This window comes from Diorhabda sublineata, chromosome X, assembly GCF_026230105.1.
Source record: "Diorhabda sublineata isolate icDioSubl1.1 chromosome X, icDioSubl1.1, whole genome shotgun sequence".
Lineage (NCBI taxonomy): Eukaryota > Metazoa > Arthropoda > Insecta > Coleoptera > Chrysomelidae > Diorhabda > Diorhabda sublineata.
This window is the reverse complement of record NC_079485.1, coordinates 35,786,095-35,807,887: the sequence shown is the minus strand read 5'-3', so window position 1 is coordinate 35,807,887 and position 21,793 is coordinate 35,786,095. Positions and strand designations below refer to the sequence as shown.

At 30.8% G+C, this 21,793-nt stretch overlaps 1 protein-coding gene across 1 annotated transcript; it reads left to right on the top strand.

Moving 5' to 3' along the window:
• Nucleotides 1-4,769: 4,769 nt before the first annotated feature.
• Nucleotides 4,770-21,375, top strand: LOC130451124 (polycomb group RING finger protein 3). The gene is made up of 4 exons (XM_056789942.1): nt 4,770-4,983; nt 5,057-5,209; nt 5,429-5,721; nt 11,007-21,375. Exons 1-4 carry the CDS (start codon nt 4,872-4,874, stop codon nt 11,130-11,132), a joined length of 684 nt encoding a protein of 227 aa, XP_056645920.1. The 5' UTR covers nt 4,770-4,871; the 3' UTR covers nt 11,133-21,375.
• The last annotated feature ends 418 nt before the right edge of the window (nt 21,376-21,793 follow it).

Here is a 21,793-nt window from a genome sequence, read left to right as displayed (position 1 = left end):
TGAAAATACCAAAGGCGTGCCGGTAGGATACTCGTAAAAAAAAGAATTTTATTTTAACAAAATAAAAATTAGGCATTATGTACAAAGTATTAGGTACACTTATTTTTTATTGAACATTATACAAAAAATACATTATACAGAAATTAAATTATAAAAAATCATAATATTCTTCGTTATCTGAGGAACTGTCATCTCCTCTTGATGTTATAATTAACGGGTCGACAGTCCAATCGATCAAGTAGTCGATATCCCACACTTTCTCCTCTTCTTTAATGACATGCAGGACTGCTTTTCGCCAGTTCTCTGGCATCACCTCGTTAATGGCTTGATCAAATAGTAGCTTAACGTCTTTCATTTTGAATGTCGTATTGTGTCTTGCTACAAATCCTTTCACTTGCGCCCATATAATTTCTATAGGATTTAGTTCATAATGATATGGCGGTGTGCCCAGCACAGTTACACTATGTTTTTCTGCTATATCTTCCACGGCGTATTTCATAAAACGATGTTTGTGTAAATTTGATATAGCTAATAGTTATTTTTTTAACGAAGTATCTTCAAATTCAAAACTTTTGGTGGTTAACCAGTCAATAATTTCTTGTTTTCTCCAAGATGAAGTTGGAGTCTTCTCTATGTGTCGAGAATGATAACTTGCGTTATCCATAAATACTACTGAATCAGCCGGAAGATATTTTATTATTTCATCAAAATAGTCTTCAAAAACATCCGAATCCATGTCTTCGTGGTAATCTCCCGTATGGGGCACGACTGAAAGGTTAGCAAACAATTTTTTAAAAATCCCTCTTCGCTTCCAATATGGACGATTATTAGTCTTTTCCCTTTACCTGAAGGCATCATAATACCCGTTGACAGGCCTTCCATGAAAGCTTGACGAGCACTGGTTATATTTTTGTCTTCCCACATTTTTGGTACTGTATAACTTTCATTAATCCACGTCTCATCAAGATTTTCTTCTGCTCTGTTCTGTAGTGCTTCATACTTTTTAAGTATTTTCGTCGCCAGCAAACAATTTCATCGCTTTCCAGTAAAAGTGCGTTACGGTTATACTTTTCCCAGACAAAATCCATATTTCTCAAAGTGGTCCATAAAAGTTTTTTAGTTATCAACGGAATACTGTCATCCTGGCCAAGCTCCATTAAAATTTTATCTAGGGTGGGTATTTCTTTTTTAAAATCAAAAAAAGAGTGAACTTTTCCTCGAATTACACTTTTGGTGTCTTCATCAAGGACTTTTACTGCTCTGCCTGGACTTTTCTTGGCCTGATATCTTTCTCGCCCGCAATAATTTAAAAACGGTGGACTTTCCAACTCCTGTCATTAGGGAACATCGGTCGACAGTTTCTTGTACAGTAAATTTCGGGTTTTTTTAAAATAAAAAGAGTGGACTATTTTTCGAATTACACTACACCTATGGTCCGAAATTGAACCGATCTGGACGGAATTCCCCATTTTATTGCTATATACATTTCTGAAATAGACTATAAACATAAAATTGAAACTACAATTAGGAGATACCCAGCTTAATAAAATTTTATTTGAAATTTTAACTAGAAGAGCAGAGCATTCCAAAAAATGATCACAAAGATTCTAGATCATACAGTTTGCAGACAACATTCGTACTGTCTATTTGATCAAATTAATATTTTTACGTTCTCAGAGAAATAAATTGAGTGTAACACCCAGACTAAACGTGGGTAGGTAGTATTCTTGATTTTAAATCATGAGTGTGAAGACTGTGAAGTTTATACTGACTTACATGTTCACTTAATTGTTTCACTAAAAGGAATGTCAATTCCATTATTCGACAAGGTATCATGAATCATTGTTATTTATGGTAACTTGTTAATTTTAACAGGTTCCTGGTATAATAATGGATATTAATGCTATTTATTATCATTTACGGTAAATATGTTCAATTATACAGTAATTGTAATTGTGAAGATTATTTTTGATAAACGATATACGTTTTTAATAAGTGTTGTATTTATTTCATGTGCCATTAATAATTGGATTGTACTTAATATTAATAATAATAGTTGATTTCATCAATCAAATAAATCAATTAAGAGGAATCAAAAGATCTTAGAATTACGAGTAAACTTAATGCCTGTCCAATATAAAGATAACTTCACCCGTCATGAGAATTCAAACAAAAATGATATTATACTTATGGTTATTATATATTGTAAATTTCAGAATACCCTTAACCTATTGGTTTTATTTTACTTGATTGGATCATATTTCAAAGAATTTCAAATACTTGAAGAACTGAAAAAAGAGGGTAAATCGATCAGAAACAGTTGAGCGCCTTTAGAAGTGTTGACCCCAGACGAAATAATTTCTGACCTTGATTTTTTGATAATATGATGGCTTCACATCAAGATTGACATAATAATATTCGTAAACAATTTTATTGACATGTCGATCCCTTAGCTGTACACGTCTAGACATGGATTAATTGGGCCTAAGTCTATGAAGAGTGGCGCAAAATGAACACTCTACTCCTCGTCATATCCCACATATGTTCATAGGATTTATATACATGTGACCGAGAAGACCACGGCAAAACATAGCAACTTCTTTGAGAAATCCTATAGTTCGACAAGTAATATGTGGACGTTCATTGTCTTGCCCATTTACGAGTATATAAAGTAGTAAAGTGGTTTATAGTACATTTTAACATAACGCTCAGCTGTTATGCTGGTTCGAATAAGCACACGTGGTTATCGGATATCCACGACTGGGTCTTTCCATTCATGGGCGTCCAAATAGTATCACGATTCGTAACTAAATATGATATTACGCTAATCTACCTCCCAGTACTGATCCAGGTCAATCGTTGAGGACAGGCGTCTGCTGTCAAAGGAAGCACTATTCGTGGACGGTATTAAAAGAAACCAAAGATTTTAAAGTGAAAACATCAGTTCTACCTTCCTTTACAACTATTGGTCGGCAAATAACAAAAATATCAAAACGGTATCGCTAAAGCACTAGGAAACATCATTAACCAATTGATCTTTTTCGTGCTCCTCTAGCTTCTTTTTTTTTGTAGACTTGCACACAAATTATGATCATTGCAATAAAATTAACCCTACGGGCGATTTAGGATATGATAAATCAGATATCTGCTAAAATTGTTAAAGTGGTTATAATTTCGACGTTTTCGAAATTTGTAACATTTAATAAAAGTAGGTGAACTTGCAAATGAACAAAAACATGTTTTAGATTTGAAATTTCCACCGAAAATTGAATGCGACGTTGGAAACTTTTGTCTAAATCTCGTTCTGGGCTAGAATTCGCAATCAGTTCAGTTAGATTACCTATCAGGTGATCTACCTAAACCTAGGTTATAGTTTCTGAAAAGTCCTTGTATTGTATGCCACTGATTATGAAAGTGTGCATATATAATTCTCCGGATTTTTATGAGTTTCGATGAAGTGTAAAATATTAGCTTCTCTCTCGTGAAATAATTGCATTTCGAAGTACCGTCCTGGAATTAAATGTCCTATGACAGTCATGTCAAAGATATGGCCCGCGATCGCGATGTGTCACAGAAAGAAGAATAATGTTTTTTAGAGCTTTTAGACTTCATTCATTCCTCTACGGATGTTTTAATTACTCGTGCTCTCAAGTCTAGGGATGTTTATAAGTAATTTCAAGGGCAGCGCGTGTCTAGGTAAGCGAGAGAAAAAAACAGAATCGCCATCTCTTAGCAGCAAGCGGAAATATCCTATTAATTTTGTCGAGAACCATAGAATCTTCCATGCGCTTCGAGTCTAGATTAAACTCAACTGACTCACGTGGCGCCTACGCACTCGTTTTATATGGTTAAGGAAGGTTCTAATCTAAACTCATGCTTAACCATATAAAATGAGTGCATCGGCGCGACGTGAGTCAGTTGAGTCGAGTAATCGAAGCGATACGGTTGGAGGATTTCAATTATACTACGAAGTAGTGATTGTGAAAGTATTGTGCATTTGCTTGTGTCGTGTGCGTGCGATATCCATAATTGTTGTGTCGAGTTCCATAAATGTTACGATTTTGGCATAATTTCACAAAAACGTAAAGCTGATAGTGAGTGCAGAGTTTTTTAGTCTGAATGGGAAATTGCATATTTTTTCATAGAATGAAAAGGTAAACCACTGTGTTTGATTTGTAATCGAATAGTTGCTGTTTGTAAGGAATTTAATTTGAAAAGACACTATGATACGAATTCGATTGTTACACTGAAAAAATAACTGTCATCTTTAAAATCTAAACTTCAAGGTCAACGATCGATGTTTACTAAAGCTAAGTTGCCCCGAAATCAAGTTTTATTATTGCATTAGAACCGTATATTATATACTTATATAATTTAATAAATAAAATGTTATAATAATTCAGTTCATTTTTTTTATTTTTAATCTGGCCCACCTACGAATTCAAAATTTAATATATGGCCCTCTGCAAAATTGAGTTTGACACCTCTGTCCTATGAGTTAGAATTATTCCCATAGTTGACTGTCCGTTATTTCATTTTAATTACACATTCGGAGAAAGAAAAAGTTTATGTTGACGTAATGCTGGTTGCATATGCGTTGCTGAAGTAACATAAAATATATAAACTCAATATTTACTTAAACTATGTATACCAAATAGGCAAAAGACCTACTTGAAATCAGTGGATTTTTCGATATTGAAATTAATTGCTTTTGAATCAGTTTTTGAACATACTCCTGTTTATTTGTCAAACATGTTATATCAACGCAAGCGCAAATGCTATTAAATTTAGACAACCATTGGTGATTTTTGTTTGTGTATCAATTAGGGTTAGAATTAGAGTTTTTATAGAATTATGGTTTATTGTAAATTATGATAATGGAAAGAAAAATCAAACTCAAAACACTGAATAGTCATATAACATGTAAAATATGTAGGGGTTATCTTATAGACGCAACAACTGTTACAGAATGTTTGCATACTTGTAAGTATTGTACTAGTTTTAAACAGCATATTGAATAAAAGGTAGTTTATTTATGAATATATTTTATTTTTAGTTTGCAAGACATGTTTAGTGAAACATTTAGAAGAAAACAACACATGTCCAACATGTACTATAGTAATTCATCAGTCCCATCCACTTCAATACATAAGTTTCGATAGGACTATGCAAGATATTGTTTATAAACTAGTACCAGATTTACAAAAAGGTGAGATCAAAAACTAATTTAGTGAAGAATAAGTTAACCCAATCAGGATATAGTTTTCCTGGGAAATATTAGAAGTGTTATATTATTTCTAAACAAAATATAATGTATTTAATACTGTGTTAATATTTGAAACACATTAACAAATCTATAAACCGATCTATTAAAAGATTCCAAGTAGGCTAAACAATTTTGATGTAGTTTTGATGATAATTTTTTTAGATGAAATAAATCGTGAAAAAGAGTTTTATCGTCAAAGAGGCCTGCCATATCCTAAAGATATACCTTTAACAAATGGTGAAATACATGGTGAAGATAACCATGTTGATAATAGTCATGCTGAAAGTGATTATCATAGACAAGATGAACAAGTAAATGTATGTTTAGAATGTATCAGTTCAAATTTGAAAACATTGAAAAGAAGATTTATCAGATGTTCAGCTCAAGCAACTATTTTACATTTGAAAAAATTTGTAGCGAAAAAGGTTTTAAATGGGATGGAGAAGTATAGAGATGTAAGTACCTTTTAAATTATTTATGCTACTGTTCAAAACTTTTTGTGAGGTACACAACAAATAAAAACAATACAATAGATTTTGCTATTTATAGTTTGAAGAACATATGTAGATAAGAATATAGCAGTAATAAAAGTACAGTCTGTAATTGTTACATATTTAAATTATTGATTCATCGATGTAACCCTCTTTTGCTTTTTCTATTTCCAAGCACAATTTTTGCATTCTCTGTAACTATTTCAATAAATCGTCTATTTCGTTCCATCCATCCAATTTTTGTTTTTGAGCCCACTGCAACCACTCAATTTTAGTTTGACGTCTTTATCACCCTTCCAAATAGTCAAGCTTTTCTCAAAATCCTTTTCACTGTGGAAGTACTCAAAGGCAGATCCCTAGATTCATTGATCTGTGCTACTATTTCTGGACCTGTAAGTTGTCGATCACATTTACTGATCAATACAATTATCTTCAATAGTTGTGCTTTTTGAGGCGTCCCTGAATGTTTTCTATGACCAAAGTTCCTGGTGGATGCATATGTTTTCATGTTGTAGTCCACAGTATGTCAAGGTATTTTTAATTCGGCAGCAATTGTACAGTTAATTTTGTCTAGAATGTGTTCACTTGTAATTAATGCATGAGTTTCAACAGATAGTTTCTTGGTTGTACCTATTTTAAAACTTACCAACTTACCAAGTCTAAATTTGCGGGAATTATGACAATTCGTATAAAAACTTCACAAAAAGATGTCTTGTTCCAAAAAGTATAAATCACAGCACATTTTTGTGTCTCATAGAGCTAACTGGGACTAAACTACAATCATAAACACTGAAGAAATAATTCACAGTTAAAGAATAATAAACAAATAAATCCATATTTGCAAGTTATAACTTTTGCATTCATGACAAAATATAAACGTGGGCTCAAATAAAGTAAAAAAATAACAGACAATATTATTTTTGGTTTGTAAGACACCCATTTGACCTGCGCTTCACAATATGGAAGAGAAATTTGTTGAAGTACATATATTATTTTGAAATTTAATGAATGGATTATGGAGTGGGCAAAACCTTTTGACCAGTAGTGTAAGGGGCAATTGCAATGTTACAAAACTTAATTACTATGCTTTCTTTTTATTATTTGTTCCATGGTGTTAAGTTATTTATATTATTTAATATTGTCAACAATGCTTAGTAAATAATTTTCAGTTCAAATGTAACACATTTATTTTTAATGGTGACACTAAGAAAAAATATTTACTACAGTGAATGTGCTGGCTGAATCTATGCTCTAATTTCACTTTGCAAATAGTTAAATTTCTTCATAAACATTATTGTACACAAGCAAATATGCTTTGTTGACACAAAATTGTGTTGTTTATACTTAATTGTGAAATACATATTATTGTTGAAATCATATGATGGTACAAATGTTATTGACCTATAAAATTCATATTTTAATTATAGTTGCTGAGCTAAAACATTTCTCTCTATTTATAAGTTGAAAAATCTTAAGTAATTTGTGTTTATAATTTTTAACTAACCACAATATTTATATTATAGAACTATCTAGACATAGAACTGTCCTATGATATTGGCATTAGAGCACACATTTCTGTTTATAGATTTTTCAAGATTGACATTTTTTGTTTGTTATGACCTTCCAATTGAATCTCTAGTGTTTCAATTAGCGTGCCTGCTCTTATATTACTGCAGTGCTATCACCTCTTGTGTCCTGCTCTTATATTACTGCAGTGCTATCATCTCTTGTGTAACATATTTTATATCCATGAAGTGAATTTGGTCCAACTATGAAACCCCTGTTTTCAAAGGATTTTATATATCAAAGAAAATGAATTTCAAGCTATTAGGTATTTCTGATAATATATGATATGTTTAGTAAATTTTAATCTAAAACACTAATTCGTTGTGACAAGGAAGAAAGATCTCATTAGTTTAACAAATGCTGATTTTTAAACATCAACTGAATCAAATTGAATTATCACTGTGTTACATTGCTTTTTCGATAGATTACTGTCATGTCTATTCACCTAAGCATATTATCAATTTCATTGTCAGGTCTCTAACCTTAATTTTTAACGTCACCATAACCTGATATTTCTATTCCTAAATACTCAAATTTCATCTTCTACTGAATAACCTTCCCTGCAATTTCTAGTTTACATCTTAGTGGTGTTTTTTAAGTCATGTATTTCATGTTTTGTGGATATATTATCATCGTAAATTATTTGATTGTGCTGTTAAATTGATATAATAGTTGCAGTAGAGCGTCTTCATTCTCAGCCACCAGTACGACCTTGTCAGCAGAGAAAATAATTTCATAGTCTCCCATTCTGCATTTTTTACATAGCTAGGCACTATATATTATGTTGTCCATAATGAGGCTGGAAAGAAAAAATCGATATAACACATTTATGTCTGTTTGATTTTTTTGTTATCTGTCTTATTACAAAAACTGGAAAGGAAGTAACATATGTGAAGAATGAAACAAATATTGAACAGATGAAGTATGGCTGAGAACTATAGTATCACCTAGAAAATATTATAAATTATAAAACAACTAGTAACTGAAACTCACAATATCAATTTGGGGTCATAAGAGGCGGATCACCAATAGATGTAATATAAACCAAATTATGGAAGAGCATATAAAAATCAATATGAAATAAAAATCTTATTTTTAGACCTTAATCAATGAGATTTGGCAAAACAGTAAAATATTAACTAAACAAACAAATACGAACATTATAGATGGACTGATTCCTTTAAGATACAGTTAGTGTAAGAATTGAAAGAAAATTATGTAATGCTAGGAAAATCTTAAGATTTTAATTAAATGGGCTTGGGGGCCATCCCTAAAGTACGTCACACGTTAATGGGGAGGGAGGGTATCACCGAAGTGTGACATCGTGTGACAAGGGGTATGGGGGGGTTAATAGTTTTGTGACGTCACATGTTAAAATTTAAAATACTAAAACTCAAAGTTTGGATGTGAATTGAAAATTTAAAAAATTTGATGTTATGTTGATTTTATTAGATTATTATTTAATAAAAATAAGTAAAAAATGAAAATAGCTGTTTTCTCCCGATTATTTTTAAATACATACATAAATTTAAAAAATGTGTGACGTCACATCAGGAGGGGAGGGGGTGTTATAAAAATGTGACAACCTGCCGCAAGGACGGGGGGAGGGGTTCAAAAGTCCTAAAATTCGTGTGACGTACTTTATGGATGTCCCCTTGTCAACAAATCCTAAATTAAGTTGAAGCACCAAATACCTTTATATTCCCCTGTACTGATGGTTTGGGTTGCAATAACTTCAGCGGACAAAATTCATATAACTATAATCATTAACCACAGTTACATCGTTTAGAATAGAATAGAACTATAGAACACAGATGCAGCAAGATAGTGCAGCCTGTCATGCATCCAATGAAAGTGGCTAAGGAATATTCCCAAACAAATTGATCTAGTACAGAGGAGATATTTCATGGCTGCAGCCCAGACGTATCTCCAGCTAAATTCTTTCCATAAAGGTCGTCTCGGCGCCATGTGTCGAAGAGTTTTCTAAAATTGAAAGGCCAGGTTTCAGACATGCCAACGGCGATGTAGCGCCCACTTGAACGATAAGAAATAATTCTACACTTTTAATTCTTTATTTTAAATAAACATTTGTTTGAATATAATGTTTATTCTTTTTTCATGGCAATTTTCGCCCACACTATATATAGTTTGCTCTATTCTATATTATAGTTGACATTTGTTTTATGTGAAAAGCAAGCACAAGAGGGTAAACCCTATCACACTGGAGTAGCTCGAGTGGTGTCTGACGTGTGGATATTGATCTTGAACTTCTGTATCTCTTTCCTCTGCATTATCTTCGACTTCCTGTATAATTAATTTTTTTTTCATGTCTAATTCTATTTTCTTGCTCGTTGAACTTTTGTGTCAGATTTTGACTTTCTATTTTTGTATTGTTTAATTGTATTGTACTACTTTTTATCTTATTTTCTATTCATGTTATTTTGTCTTTTAGAAATTGCAACACTTCAATGTCTTCCATCTCAATTTCTTTATTATAACATACAAGCAAGTGCCCTTCATATGTTTCTTAAAGAATTCGATTCAATTTTTAGTAATTAATATTATTCTTTTTGTTCTCAATCTGTCCACACTTATAATATTTAAACTGCCAAGCATCGCTTATCATTTATCTATTTCTATAAAAAGTTATTATTACTAATTTGTTTTGTGTTATGGTCTTCTGTTTTTCACAATTTGTATATTGAATATTCAATGATTATGTTATTTAATAATAGCATCTATAATCAATTTTTAGTATTATACCAATAATAATCCAATGATGAAATAAACATAAATCAATAATTGAATTTCCACTTCTTCCACAGCATTATTCGATCACCCACTTATACATTCAGGGGAGGTATTCATCGAGATTACTATAAGAAATAATATTGCACTGAAATTTGACTCGTGTGTTATATGGTTTTTTGGGTATTTAGCTGTGAGTATACTCCACTTGATACTGTCGATGTTCTAGGACATTCGAGATATATTTCAATATTTTACCTTGTATTGACCAGTCATAAAGTGTTTTAATGATGGAATATTTCAAACTGTATTTTAGGTTTTCCAAATGTCAAAAATACATACAGGGCTGCTTTATTACAATTGTTTCATGGATTCTAGATCAGTCAAATTACCCAATGTGGAGTGATTTTTACTGTTCGGGTATAATCAGTTTTCTGACATTAAGTATCATAGAAGTCGGTTATTGATTATCTTCTTAAGAACTCATGCTACATGTTAGTGATATTGGTCTATACGTTTTTGGATCTAATTCTAGTTTGACCATATTTTGATAAAGATTTAAAGAAAAGTCGAAACGTCAAAATTTATTTATTTATTATTTAAAAATTATCAAAAAAAACAGAAGAAACCTAAAATCAAGAACATTTAGATATATGAATATAAATATATATATATATATATATATATATATATATATATATATATATATATATATATATATATATATATATATATATATATCCGATTCGTCTCAATCTGCCTATTTCACGCAACGAATCACACTTTTTATTGGGTTGATTCCAAGGCCTCAATCTGCCTACTCCTTAGAATTTCACTAGGGTGAAATTCCTGTTGTTCATATATATATATATATATATATATATATATACATGTATGGATATCTATCTAATATTTGTTTTTTTGTTTGCTTCTAGATTGATATTTTGTGTAACGACGAATTATTGGGCAAAGATCACACATTAAAATTTGTATATGTAACAAGATGGCGTTTTCAAAATCCACCCTTAACATTGCAGTATAGACCAAGAATTGATATATAGTTTTTTGTTACTTAATATGGGTAATTACCAAGGAAAATCATGTCAAGTTTGTAACTGCCCATTGTTATTTATTTTAGTTATTTAAAATAAGTTTTTTATTGTCAGTGTATTGTGTTTAAAATACAAATATTCAAAGAATTGGAGACTTGAAATATATAACTGTTGCGAACATTTTTATTATTTTTGCTATTCATATATGTATTGTCACTTGCTTTTTTTTTAAAGCAAATTATGCTGCATCATTCCAATTTGGAAGAAAAATAGCTCATTACATTGTCTTGCCTTGTGATCATAATTTTATTTAAGATTAATGTATTTTCCAGATGCTTTGTGAAATTTAATTAGAGTTATTTTGTTTATGATTTTCAATATATTGATCTGAGTTTTAATACTTGTGATAGTGAAGATAATTAATACAAATGTTCGATTTTTGGACAACAACTGTTAAGGAAAGTTCACAAAATTTGAAAATTAACAATTTATTATACTGGGATTATTCTCCAACATTGTTATGTATTATAAAAGATTTTTGTGCATTGGTGTATCTAGTTACCAATAAGTTTTTTATTAAAGGCATTTTTAAATAAAAGGTTCAAGCAATTGCAATGAATCTATTTCAAAATATTGTATAACAAATTATAATTATTGCATTGAAAAACATAAATATGAGCATTTGTTATATTTGCCATGGAAAATTATTTAATAATAATTTATTATTGAAACAAAAATTTACAAAAAAGAAAATATCCATAATTTGTTAGCATATAGTACCTGGGGCACAGGTAGTGCCATATGGGACTTAAAAGCGAAATTAAATAAGAAGTTGCATTTTTAAACAATAGTGTACAGTGTCCTCTTATGACTAGCTTTTAAAAAGTTTTGCTGAATCAGCTTCTGGAGTTCCACTTTAAACCTATTCACACTAAGAGTTCTAGTCTCTCTTGGCAGCTGATTATAGTATCTTAGACCTTGAAATGCAATCGACCTTTGGCCCATTGTAGTTCTTGCTATTGGGGTTCGTAGATGGTCTGCGGATCTGACACTGTGATGATGAATATTCTTAACCACATTAAAGGAGATTGTGAGTGTACCTCTCTCCTTTGACATTTGTGTATGAAGTAGTTCCAGATCACTCTCGATACACCTTTTTGTTTCTTCAGCTGTTTGTGAGAAGTATGTTAGTAACATATCATCTGCATACAAGTTTATTCTTCCATGTAGCGGTAGAAGTGCCAAGAAATTTACATAAACCAGGAACAGAGTTGGTCCTACTATCGAACCCTGAGGTATTCCACAAATGCACATCTTTGTTGGGCTATTTTGATTATTGTAGCTTACGTACTGGTACCTGTGTTCAAAATAACTCCGAAACCAATTCACACGTGTCCAGAATAAAGAATTATGCAGCTCTTGGATAGCTGGTGAGGTAAAACTAGGAGGTTTTATGTTGGAGGCCAGTTAGGGTCAACACTAACAAAGAAGTTAGCACAAGTAGCAATATTAACATCACCCATGATCATAGTGTCATTTTCCAGTATGTGTGGTATGCAAAGATGTTTGGAATTAGAACGGTTAATAATTTTATTCAAAAACTTCCATGTCTTCTTGCTATTTCCTTTCACTGACTATATTTTGATTGTAGTAATCAGTCTTTGCTTTTCTTATGACTGCTTTAAGATTTCTCTGTACTTCTTCATACTGTAAGTTTAAATGTTCTGCATTGGGAGATAATTTATGCCTTTTGTAATGATCATCCCTTTGCTCAATCAATTTCAGTTGATGAGAATTAAACCATGGTGCAGAGTTTTTCCAGAAGCGGCCCTTGATTGGTTTTGTTACTGTATTATCTTATTAAGGTATTACATAAAGCATCCACATTTGTTCATGGAGCTGCTGGACTCTTCATCTTAGCCAAATCTAGCTTTAGGCCCTCTTTATTTAGTGTAATTTAGTAATGTAGACGCAGAATAAAAATGCTTTTTAGCCAAAACTCCAAATGTTTCACTATTTGACCAATTTTTGATAAAAATTCTCAACATGTTCTTTCAATTTCAGCTGCTTTATTAGAGATTATAATATTGTACCAAATTTATAGTAGAGTAGTGCAGTAAATCAATATAACATGCTGCATACGATATTAAATCCATCGAGTTTTTGAACAAAACATTTCAATCTTTCTAACATCAATATATTTATGATATTCTCATATTAAATATAAAACAGTTATATCTGATTCATTATATAAGGTGTCATATATAACCATTAACATTGAAAATGCCTTTAAGTATTTGCGGCATGTGCAATAAGTAGTTTTTGTATAAAAACCAGTAATTTTAGTACTAACAGTTATTTTAAACACAATATAATTAAGGTAAACTATACTTACATATAGTACAAATTTTGATAGTACTGTTGTCAAATACTGGAACTTCTTTCATTTTTATATTCATTTGTTCACCCTCTAAATATAAATACAAAGATGTAAGTTTTGTAAAAAAAGGTATTCTATAATTTTTGTCATCATGGCTACGATGTTCATTTGTGTATGTATAATGCCTTTTGTGAATTTTTTTAAGTATGAAAGATCGATGTGTAAGAATTAACATTCATATTATATAACAACGACTCGTAGAATAATAATCACAGAAAGCATAAAAAATGTTCATTTGTATCAGAAATAGCTGTAAACAAGCTTTTAAACTTTACTAATAGTAATTTGCAATTACCAGAAGAAACATTCATTAATATTTTTTTATTATAATACTATTTTAGTATTATTTTTTGTTAATGTTGTGAGGGTCCAAAATGCGGTTGTATTTGTCTTTAAATCATGAAATATCCTATGCCAATCTACTACAATACCTACAAATATAAATACTCTCAACAAGTGGTGATAAATGTATTTTGATCCTCACACCTAGTTAAGATTTATTGAAAGTTTTAAATTGTAGATGAAATCATCATAATATTAATCGATATTCTCAGTTAACTAAATTTGAATTTCTGGAACTGATTCATACATACACAATTACACTGACGCACGTCTTTAATAATCAAGTTATCGCCTTCATTGATAAAAGGTAAAATGGTAGTGTGTTCAGTATCATATTCTTTGTAGTTTATGGCCATTTTCTTTCTTACATCCACATACAATTCTATCTAATTTTAATAATTTTGTAATGAATATTATTCATAATTGACATGTATCTAAGACCTTTCTTATTTGCTAACTACATTTTTCTTATGTTAACAAATATATTAGATTCAGTAATTTAATTCTATTTTAAACTTATTTTATTCTTTTCCTTCTGAGTAATTTTGGTTTTCAAACGGTTTGTATAGCTTCATTGATTCATTGCTAAGTGATCATGATCATTGTTGAAACAAATATTTTGCAGTATCAGTGTTTGACATCAAATCGGAGATATATTCAATGTCTCTGTTTGATTTATTTTCAAAACTCTGTCAGTTCATTTCAATTGTGTTTTGTGGATTTTGACAATGCAAAGAAATATATCAAAATAAATAATCTGAATCTATAGTGCGTTCGACATAATATAGATTTGCCTCGCTATGAATTTAACCTGTTGAGTAAACATGAGGTGATTGAAAATCATTTGTTAAAGCTGAAAGAAATAGCCGCTAAAATTTATAGGTGTTAAGAATTAATGCATTAATTTTAAATAATTGTTTTACTGAAAAAACTGCTTTATATTTAGGAGTAAAACACTGTCTTATTTCTGTTCATACTGTTAATATTTCATATTGTTGTTCATGTTACAATCTTTAACATTAGAAATTCATCTACATTAGGTGCCTTGAAAACATATTTACATTAGAAAAGTTTCGCAATAAAAAATACAGAGTGGATTTTAGAAATCTGTCCTCCACGATATTTGGGAGTATTCATTAGATTAAAAGAAAATGCTGAAACATCGATTATTCTTCTAAGGGGGAAGATTTTCAAATTTTGCATTCGTTAACCTTCTCCCTTTCACTTCCACAACCCCTCATTTCTTAATAATATACCATTTGTGGCACATCATTAGAAAGGCATTTAAATGGAGTATTCAGACATAATAATCGTCCACGATTTTTTTTCGATATTTTCATCATCTGTAAAAAAGTCTTGATCAAATCAAAATGCAACACATTTCTAAAATAAAACGCAACATCTATGGTTTATTAATGTTATTTTTTGCCACATAAAAGGTAACTTGAAACAAATATTTCAAACAATTACTAATTGGAAAACACTTCAATATTTAGAAACAGAAAGCTTCATGGAGACGAGCAACTTCATCACTCATGTATAAACAGAGCTAGCGAGAAAATTTCGTCAGATAGGGTTAATAGCTGATCAAAATAAAACTATGGGAATAGTTTTACAATTGAAGTGGCAAAAACGGTCGTTTTGAACAAAGAATCTGGTTTTTCGCGCACTATCGTTTGAAGATGTTTCCAACATAATTTTGTCCTTAAAAGATACAGGGTACAGGAAATAAATTTCAATGACCTAGACAGACGACAGTTTTGAGATATTGAGATTGTTTGTTTTTTATATAAATGCTTTTTTTTTTAATTGGCACCATACATGGATACATTTGGCTTTATTGAACTGACGAAAATTCTAGAGTGTTCTACTAAACACATATTGTACATCCTCTTAAATTAATCTTGTGGACAGGCATTTATGGAGATAGTAGTGTTGGCCATTTTTTGTCAAATTTATATAGTCAAATTATTAAGAGACACTAATGACTCTGCTCTCACAGATATATTCCAAAATGACAATAGGAACCTGGAAGATGATCTCTTGTTCCAACAAGACAACATGCCTCCACATTATAGCACAGTGTGAGACAAAATCATAATGAACAAATTTCGTAGGCAATAGTCTACAAGGAAAGGTTTTATTGAATAGTCTGACATAACTTCTCATTCATTTAATTTTGGTTACTTTATATGTAATCACTTAGTGTTTTTGCAAAATTTGTTTTAATATAATTTTGATGTGACAGAAAAAGTAGCATATTATCACTTATATCCTTTTTTTTGTAACGACGGTGAATATATCGAAAAAAATCGTGGAAGATCATGTTTCTACTATATCTAAATGAGGAGGTTGACATATGACCAAATGTTTTTACAATAAAGTGTGTTCTAATTCTTCTTGTATTGATCAACTCTCACGACAATATCATATTGGCAATCAAAAATTATCCAGGCTGCAAGCCTCAAATGAAATTCATTGTTATTAATATTTAATTTTACTTTATATTATCATTATTTATACAGATGCTAGATAAACGAGTTAGAGTGGTAGATTCACGAGATATTTTTGTAAGAAAGAAACCATTATTAGTAAAGTTAATACTTTTTGTGAATTCAATTCTTTGTTCGAAATATTTAAAGTTCATTGATGAAGGTAAAGGCTGATGTTGAATTAAAAATAAAAGGAAAAACATATAACCTAACAAAAATGACATTTAGGATAACTTTCTCAACTTGTTCTCCCTATAATTGAAAAATCGGTAAGTTTTTTCAGTAAAACATGTACTTTTTAAAACTTATTCGATTTTAGTTGAATTATTTCGACTGGTGGCAGATCCAAATATTATGAAATTTATTTTGTAGTTGCCTATAGCCGCAATATCCAGGAATATACTGTATCTTAATATAACAATTTTACAGAAATTAGAATACGCCATTCTTTATTGTATATTATTTTTTACTTGTATCTGCTATTGTTCATTATCTTGATATTCTTTGGTTAGGTTTTTTTGTTAATGCTGTCTAATGAGAACTTCGAGTTTTCGAAAGTTTCATATATTGTAAACAATCTTAGAAGGACGACATTTAAATCGCAATTAAATGATGTATACTATAGATCTGTTTGAAGCCGAGAACTGAGAAACTGGCGATAGCGTTACTTCATGTTTATATCGCTGATATCATGGAGCAGGTGATATAGTGGAAAAACATAAGACATCACTACACAGAGACAATATCGTTTTTGCAGTAGACCGCTGGAAAACATCAAAATGCTGCTGCTCTTGAGCTTCAAATTAGACTCGGTGTCAACTAATACAATATGTTGTAGAATGCCAGACACCCTAATAGTGCCTCTGTCAAGGCGATGAAATCAAGTAGCTCGCTTAATATGAGTTTAAGAACATATTTACGGATAAACGCCAATTGAGCTAACAGGCGATTCATAATTTATTCAGACTCGAGACGAGTAGTTGTTGAAAGAAAACTAGGCTGTATAAATCGTTTAGTATTAGTATAAGTAGTCCATTCTCACCAAGCAATCATAGTTTGTGGTCTTTCTGTACAGTTGGGTATGGTAAGTATGTCATCCTGTAATACCATCATACAACCAATTGTCATTTCATATGTAACACCTGTTTTTTGTTCATTCACTATAATGCTCACCTACATACTTCCAATCTCGCAATGAATTTCATTGAGATATGCTTCAGCTAGAAGTACTACATTTGAAAAGACTTAAGAATAATCCACAGACTCTATTTTCAGTCCCCACAGACGCCTAGAATGCTATTCCTCGAGCAGATATACAGCTCAATGTTTAATATACAACGCAGATTTTGCGTTTTCTTAAATGCTCGAGGACATTCGAATTACTAAAATCAAATGTTTTTTGTAAATTGGACATAATAATTTTATTATTACCTAATTACAGTATATTATTATTTTTCTTTGATATAAATAAAATTAGTATATTGTAATTTTGATACAGTCTAACCAATAAATTATTTATTATTAATAATTATATATCAAATATTAATTTAGAGAAAAATATAATTTAAGGTAATATTCCTAGATTTTGCGGTTGTGTGTATATAACATAAAAATAGAATTGGTATTGTTATTCTTAATAAGCCCAACAGCTATTTTTATCTTTGTAAAATACTAAATTATAGCTGATTAAGAGCAATTGCATCCTGTATAAAATGTATATAGACAAAAAAATCAATCCAACTATTTTTGTATATATTAAAAAGTTATGGATTTCAATGAATTTTAACAGTACTTGGTGTATTTTGAGAAAGTAGTTCCAATCACCAATTTACTAAAAGTGTATATATTTATAACTAAATTATTGTTTACCTACTCTAGTGTGTTTCATAGTGTGATAATTAATAGAATTATTTTTGTCAAACGATAATGCAAGTCAAAATGCATACTAAAACTATAGAGATTACTAGACCAAGCAGTACAGTTTATGCGCAAATAATTTCAAATATAAAGATTCTCCTCCAATTTCTGTTATAAAGTAAATGAATTCACCACAACACTTATATTTACCATAAGCAAATATTTTAAGCATACTATTTTAATTCATTATATAACACTTTTACTGCTATTGTAAACTTTTTTAAAAAACATACGCAAACTAAAATATTCGTTGATGAGTATTAACAATTTTGTGAAAATGAATTTTTCTAGTTTTCTAGTATACTCACGGGGAGATAGCTTTCAAATCTTCATAATTGAAAAGCAGCCGAAATGTGGTGGACGAGTTACTGACTGAAAATTCCCATTCAAGTCTAAAACTGTTAATCAAAAAAACTGTATTAAAAAACCAGCATATTCAGTTAATATGACCCTAGTGACTTCTTCTGTCTACAAAACTCAAATTATCGCCCGTTTGAAATCTAGATAATAAAAAATATTTATAGCAAGTGCTGTAATCGACTCCTAAAAATCCGTTTATACAAACCGTTCAAATAGAAGGATTGAAATAATCTCAATTCAGTAGCCAGCAGATTACTGATCTCAACTGAAAAAGCATAAAGCTAACATCGCCAAACTTCAACAAAGCAATGGAGACGAAATGACCTCGGATGTGTTTTAAAATTCCTAGAGGGCATTAGGACAAGGACAATGAAATCGATTAGGTAACCTACAAAAGGTTTTGGTCCTATGAAAGGAGGTGTCCCGCCAAATGTTCAGCTTGTTCATTGTTGTGCACCCCCGGTGTAGCTAGGTATCCAAACCAAAGTAACTTTGTCGTTTGCTCCCAGTGAGTTCAAAGACTATGTGGATTCTTAAACTAGTTTTGACGCAATTTTACAAGAGTCACGTGCTTTAAAGGCTGCTCTGCTATCTGATAAATATATTTGAGGTAGTTGCCTCGTGGGAACGCTATCTCTGCATTAGCCTATCGCTGTCGACTTATTGTGATTATAGTTTTTGATAAAGCACAGTTTGGAGGAAAGGGAATCCGTCATGATCAATGGGCACCTTACATTCTTTTAGAATGCTTTGATGCCCAGTTAGGTCACCGAGTCTCATGTTCTGTTCCTTGTATGCCTTTATTGCCCACTCAACTGCTCCACTCCCTATTAGGTCTTGAAAATGGACAAGTCTATAATGACCTTATGAGCGTATGATAGGTCACACAACGAATTTGTACATCCAGTTCATCATTTTGGGCTTATGCCCTATGTTCCTCCAAACATTCAACAGCAGTTGTACAAAGCAATACGTGCCTTATGGCTTACTGCTTGCAGATGTTGTTTCCATGTCAGTCTCTGATTAAAGGTCACTCCGAGATATTTAATATCTGATTAAGGGCTATTTCAACCCAGTTCATTCTGAACATATTTATTTCTCTAAGTGAATAGAACTAGGGTAGTATTTGAGGGGTTTATACTCAGATCATCATTGACACTTTTACAAAAAAAGGACAATAAAGTGATGATACGATAGGATTAAGCTTCTGAACTGGGTCTTCTTTCTGCTTTAGGGATGAAACTAATTCCAACGTTTCTCCAGGACTGAGGAATGTGACTCCTGCTGCTGCTAAGTAGACGGGAGACAAAAAACTAGACCTATCACAGAGCAGGTGGAAGTCGGTTATCACAGATACAATACAGACAAGATCGCTGACCTGCTGATCTTATTAACACGCGGAAGAAAATACTTTTAACCTTTGTTGAATAAAAGTAACATCTTCCGTTAAAAAAGGATTGCTGCAGATAATTAAAACATGAATTATTGCATTTGCATTATGCCTAATAGAATAAAAATTGGCGTGTTCTGCACACCTATATTTATTAGTTACAGAATTTGCTCCAGTTAAAATTTAAATTTTTAACACTCTATCTAATAAAAACCTGGAAGCTAAAAACTGTTTGTGTTTAAGGTACATTGAATTAGTGTGTTGTCCTCGGATTTGAAAATCAATGGTATAAAGCCTATATTTTCATTTGTTGAGATCAAACCACAGAATCAGAACTATGAATCGTATACGGTTAGAACAAATATATTTAAGATACATTCGCCGGTAAAAAATTTTGCTTTAGTGTACATAAACTATGAATATATCAAGCTTTCAACACAAAATTAATTTTGCCTGAGGACTACTTTTGTTTAGAGTAGTAATTTCGAAATAAAAAGTGAAAAAATTTTGTATATCAATAAATACATAGGTATATTATTTTTAGGAAATATTCCTACTTAACATTATTTTTCGTTCAACAGAAACTTTTTCATCCAATTTCATTTAAAATAGTTTGAACTGTGCTTTAATATATCTAAATTTAAACAATGATTTTGATAAATTGTAGATGAGATTGAATTTCTGTCACATTTAGTTTCGTTTTAATACACGAGTGTGACTAAATATGGACCACAAAAAAATTTGAAACCATATTCTTTGAATGTAATATTACATAGAACAAAAACATTTGTTTCGTGAAGGTACAGGAATTTTTCAAATCTTGATATCATAAAAAAACCTATATCATACTAACCTGGTATGATTGTAATTCCGTTTTTCTTGTAGCTTTAAGCTTGGTTGCGTTTTGCCCTTAATACCAGAGATTGGAGTACTGCGTATGTACATTATAAAATTTATCTGTGATTGTTTTTATTCAATTTAATTTATTTATATATGCATCAATGATTAATTTCTACAAATATCAAAATAAAAAAGCTCCAGTTAAAAGCGAACAATCCCTCCTTTCACATAACGACTATTTCTATTAAAATTAATTAGCATAACCCGCATGGAATAAAATTTTAGAACGAACAAGTTCGATGTTGATGACAAAATATCATCATGATATTAATTCAGACTGGGAACTCGAGTAGTTTAGAAAAATTTGTATATATTAGAATTATTTGTATATATAGAATAATCCTTTATACTATGCTTTTCGAGTGTTTGTTGTAACAATATTGTGAATTTTGTAAATAAAAAGTTGCCTTAGAGGAGTTTCGTAGTTTGTTATAAAATACTTCCATATTCCATTTTCTAAACCTTGCGTTCATATAAAATAATATTACCATTATATAAAGAATATTCTTTATACAATGATATTACTCTGGATTTTGTAATACGTTCATCAGATTCTATTCTAATTATAAGAAAAGAAATTTTCATATACGACAGTTTCCGACCTAACAAGAAATAAGATATTTTTATTTTCCAACGTAGGCTCCTTTTAAGATCGATGCTCGAATATTTTTAATTCTTCCAAATAATAGTTGTCTTCTTTCTCCTTAAAATAGGCGTTTGTATATGCAACAACGTCCTCGCCTGATAAAATCTTTTTCCTGTAAAGGAAACTTAGAGGTCCGCAAACAACAAAAAGTCGCTGGGGACCAGATCTTGTGAATATAATGGG

What these genes read in the sequence shown, in the direction of transcription:
- LOC130451124 (XM_056789942.1), top strand. Translation starts at nt 4,872, where the DNA reads ATGATAATGGAAAGAAAAATCAAACTCAAAACACTGAATAGTCATATA. An exon ending in AGTACCAGATTTACAAAAAG is followed by an intron (nt 5,210 to 5,428) that starts GTGAGATCAAAA and finishes TAATTTTTTTAG; the next exon opens with ATGAAATAAATCGTGAAAAA. An exon ending in GGATGGAGAAGTATAGAGAT is followed by an intron (nt 5,722 to 11,006) that starts GTAAGTACCTTT and finishes GTTTGCTTCTAG; the next exon opens with ATTGATATTTTGTGTAACGA.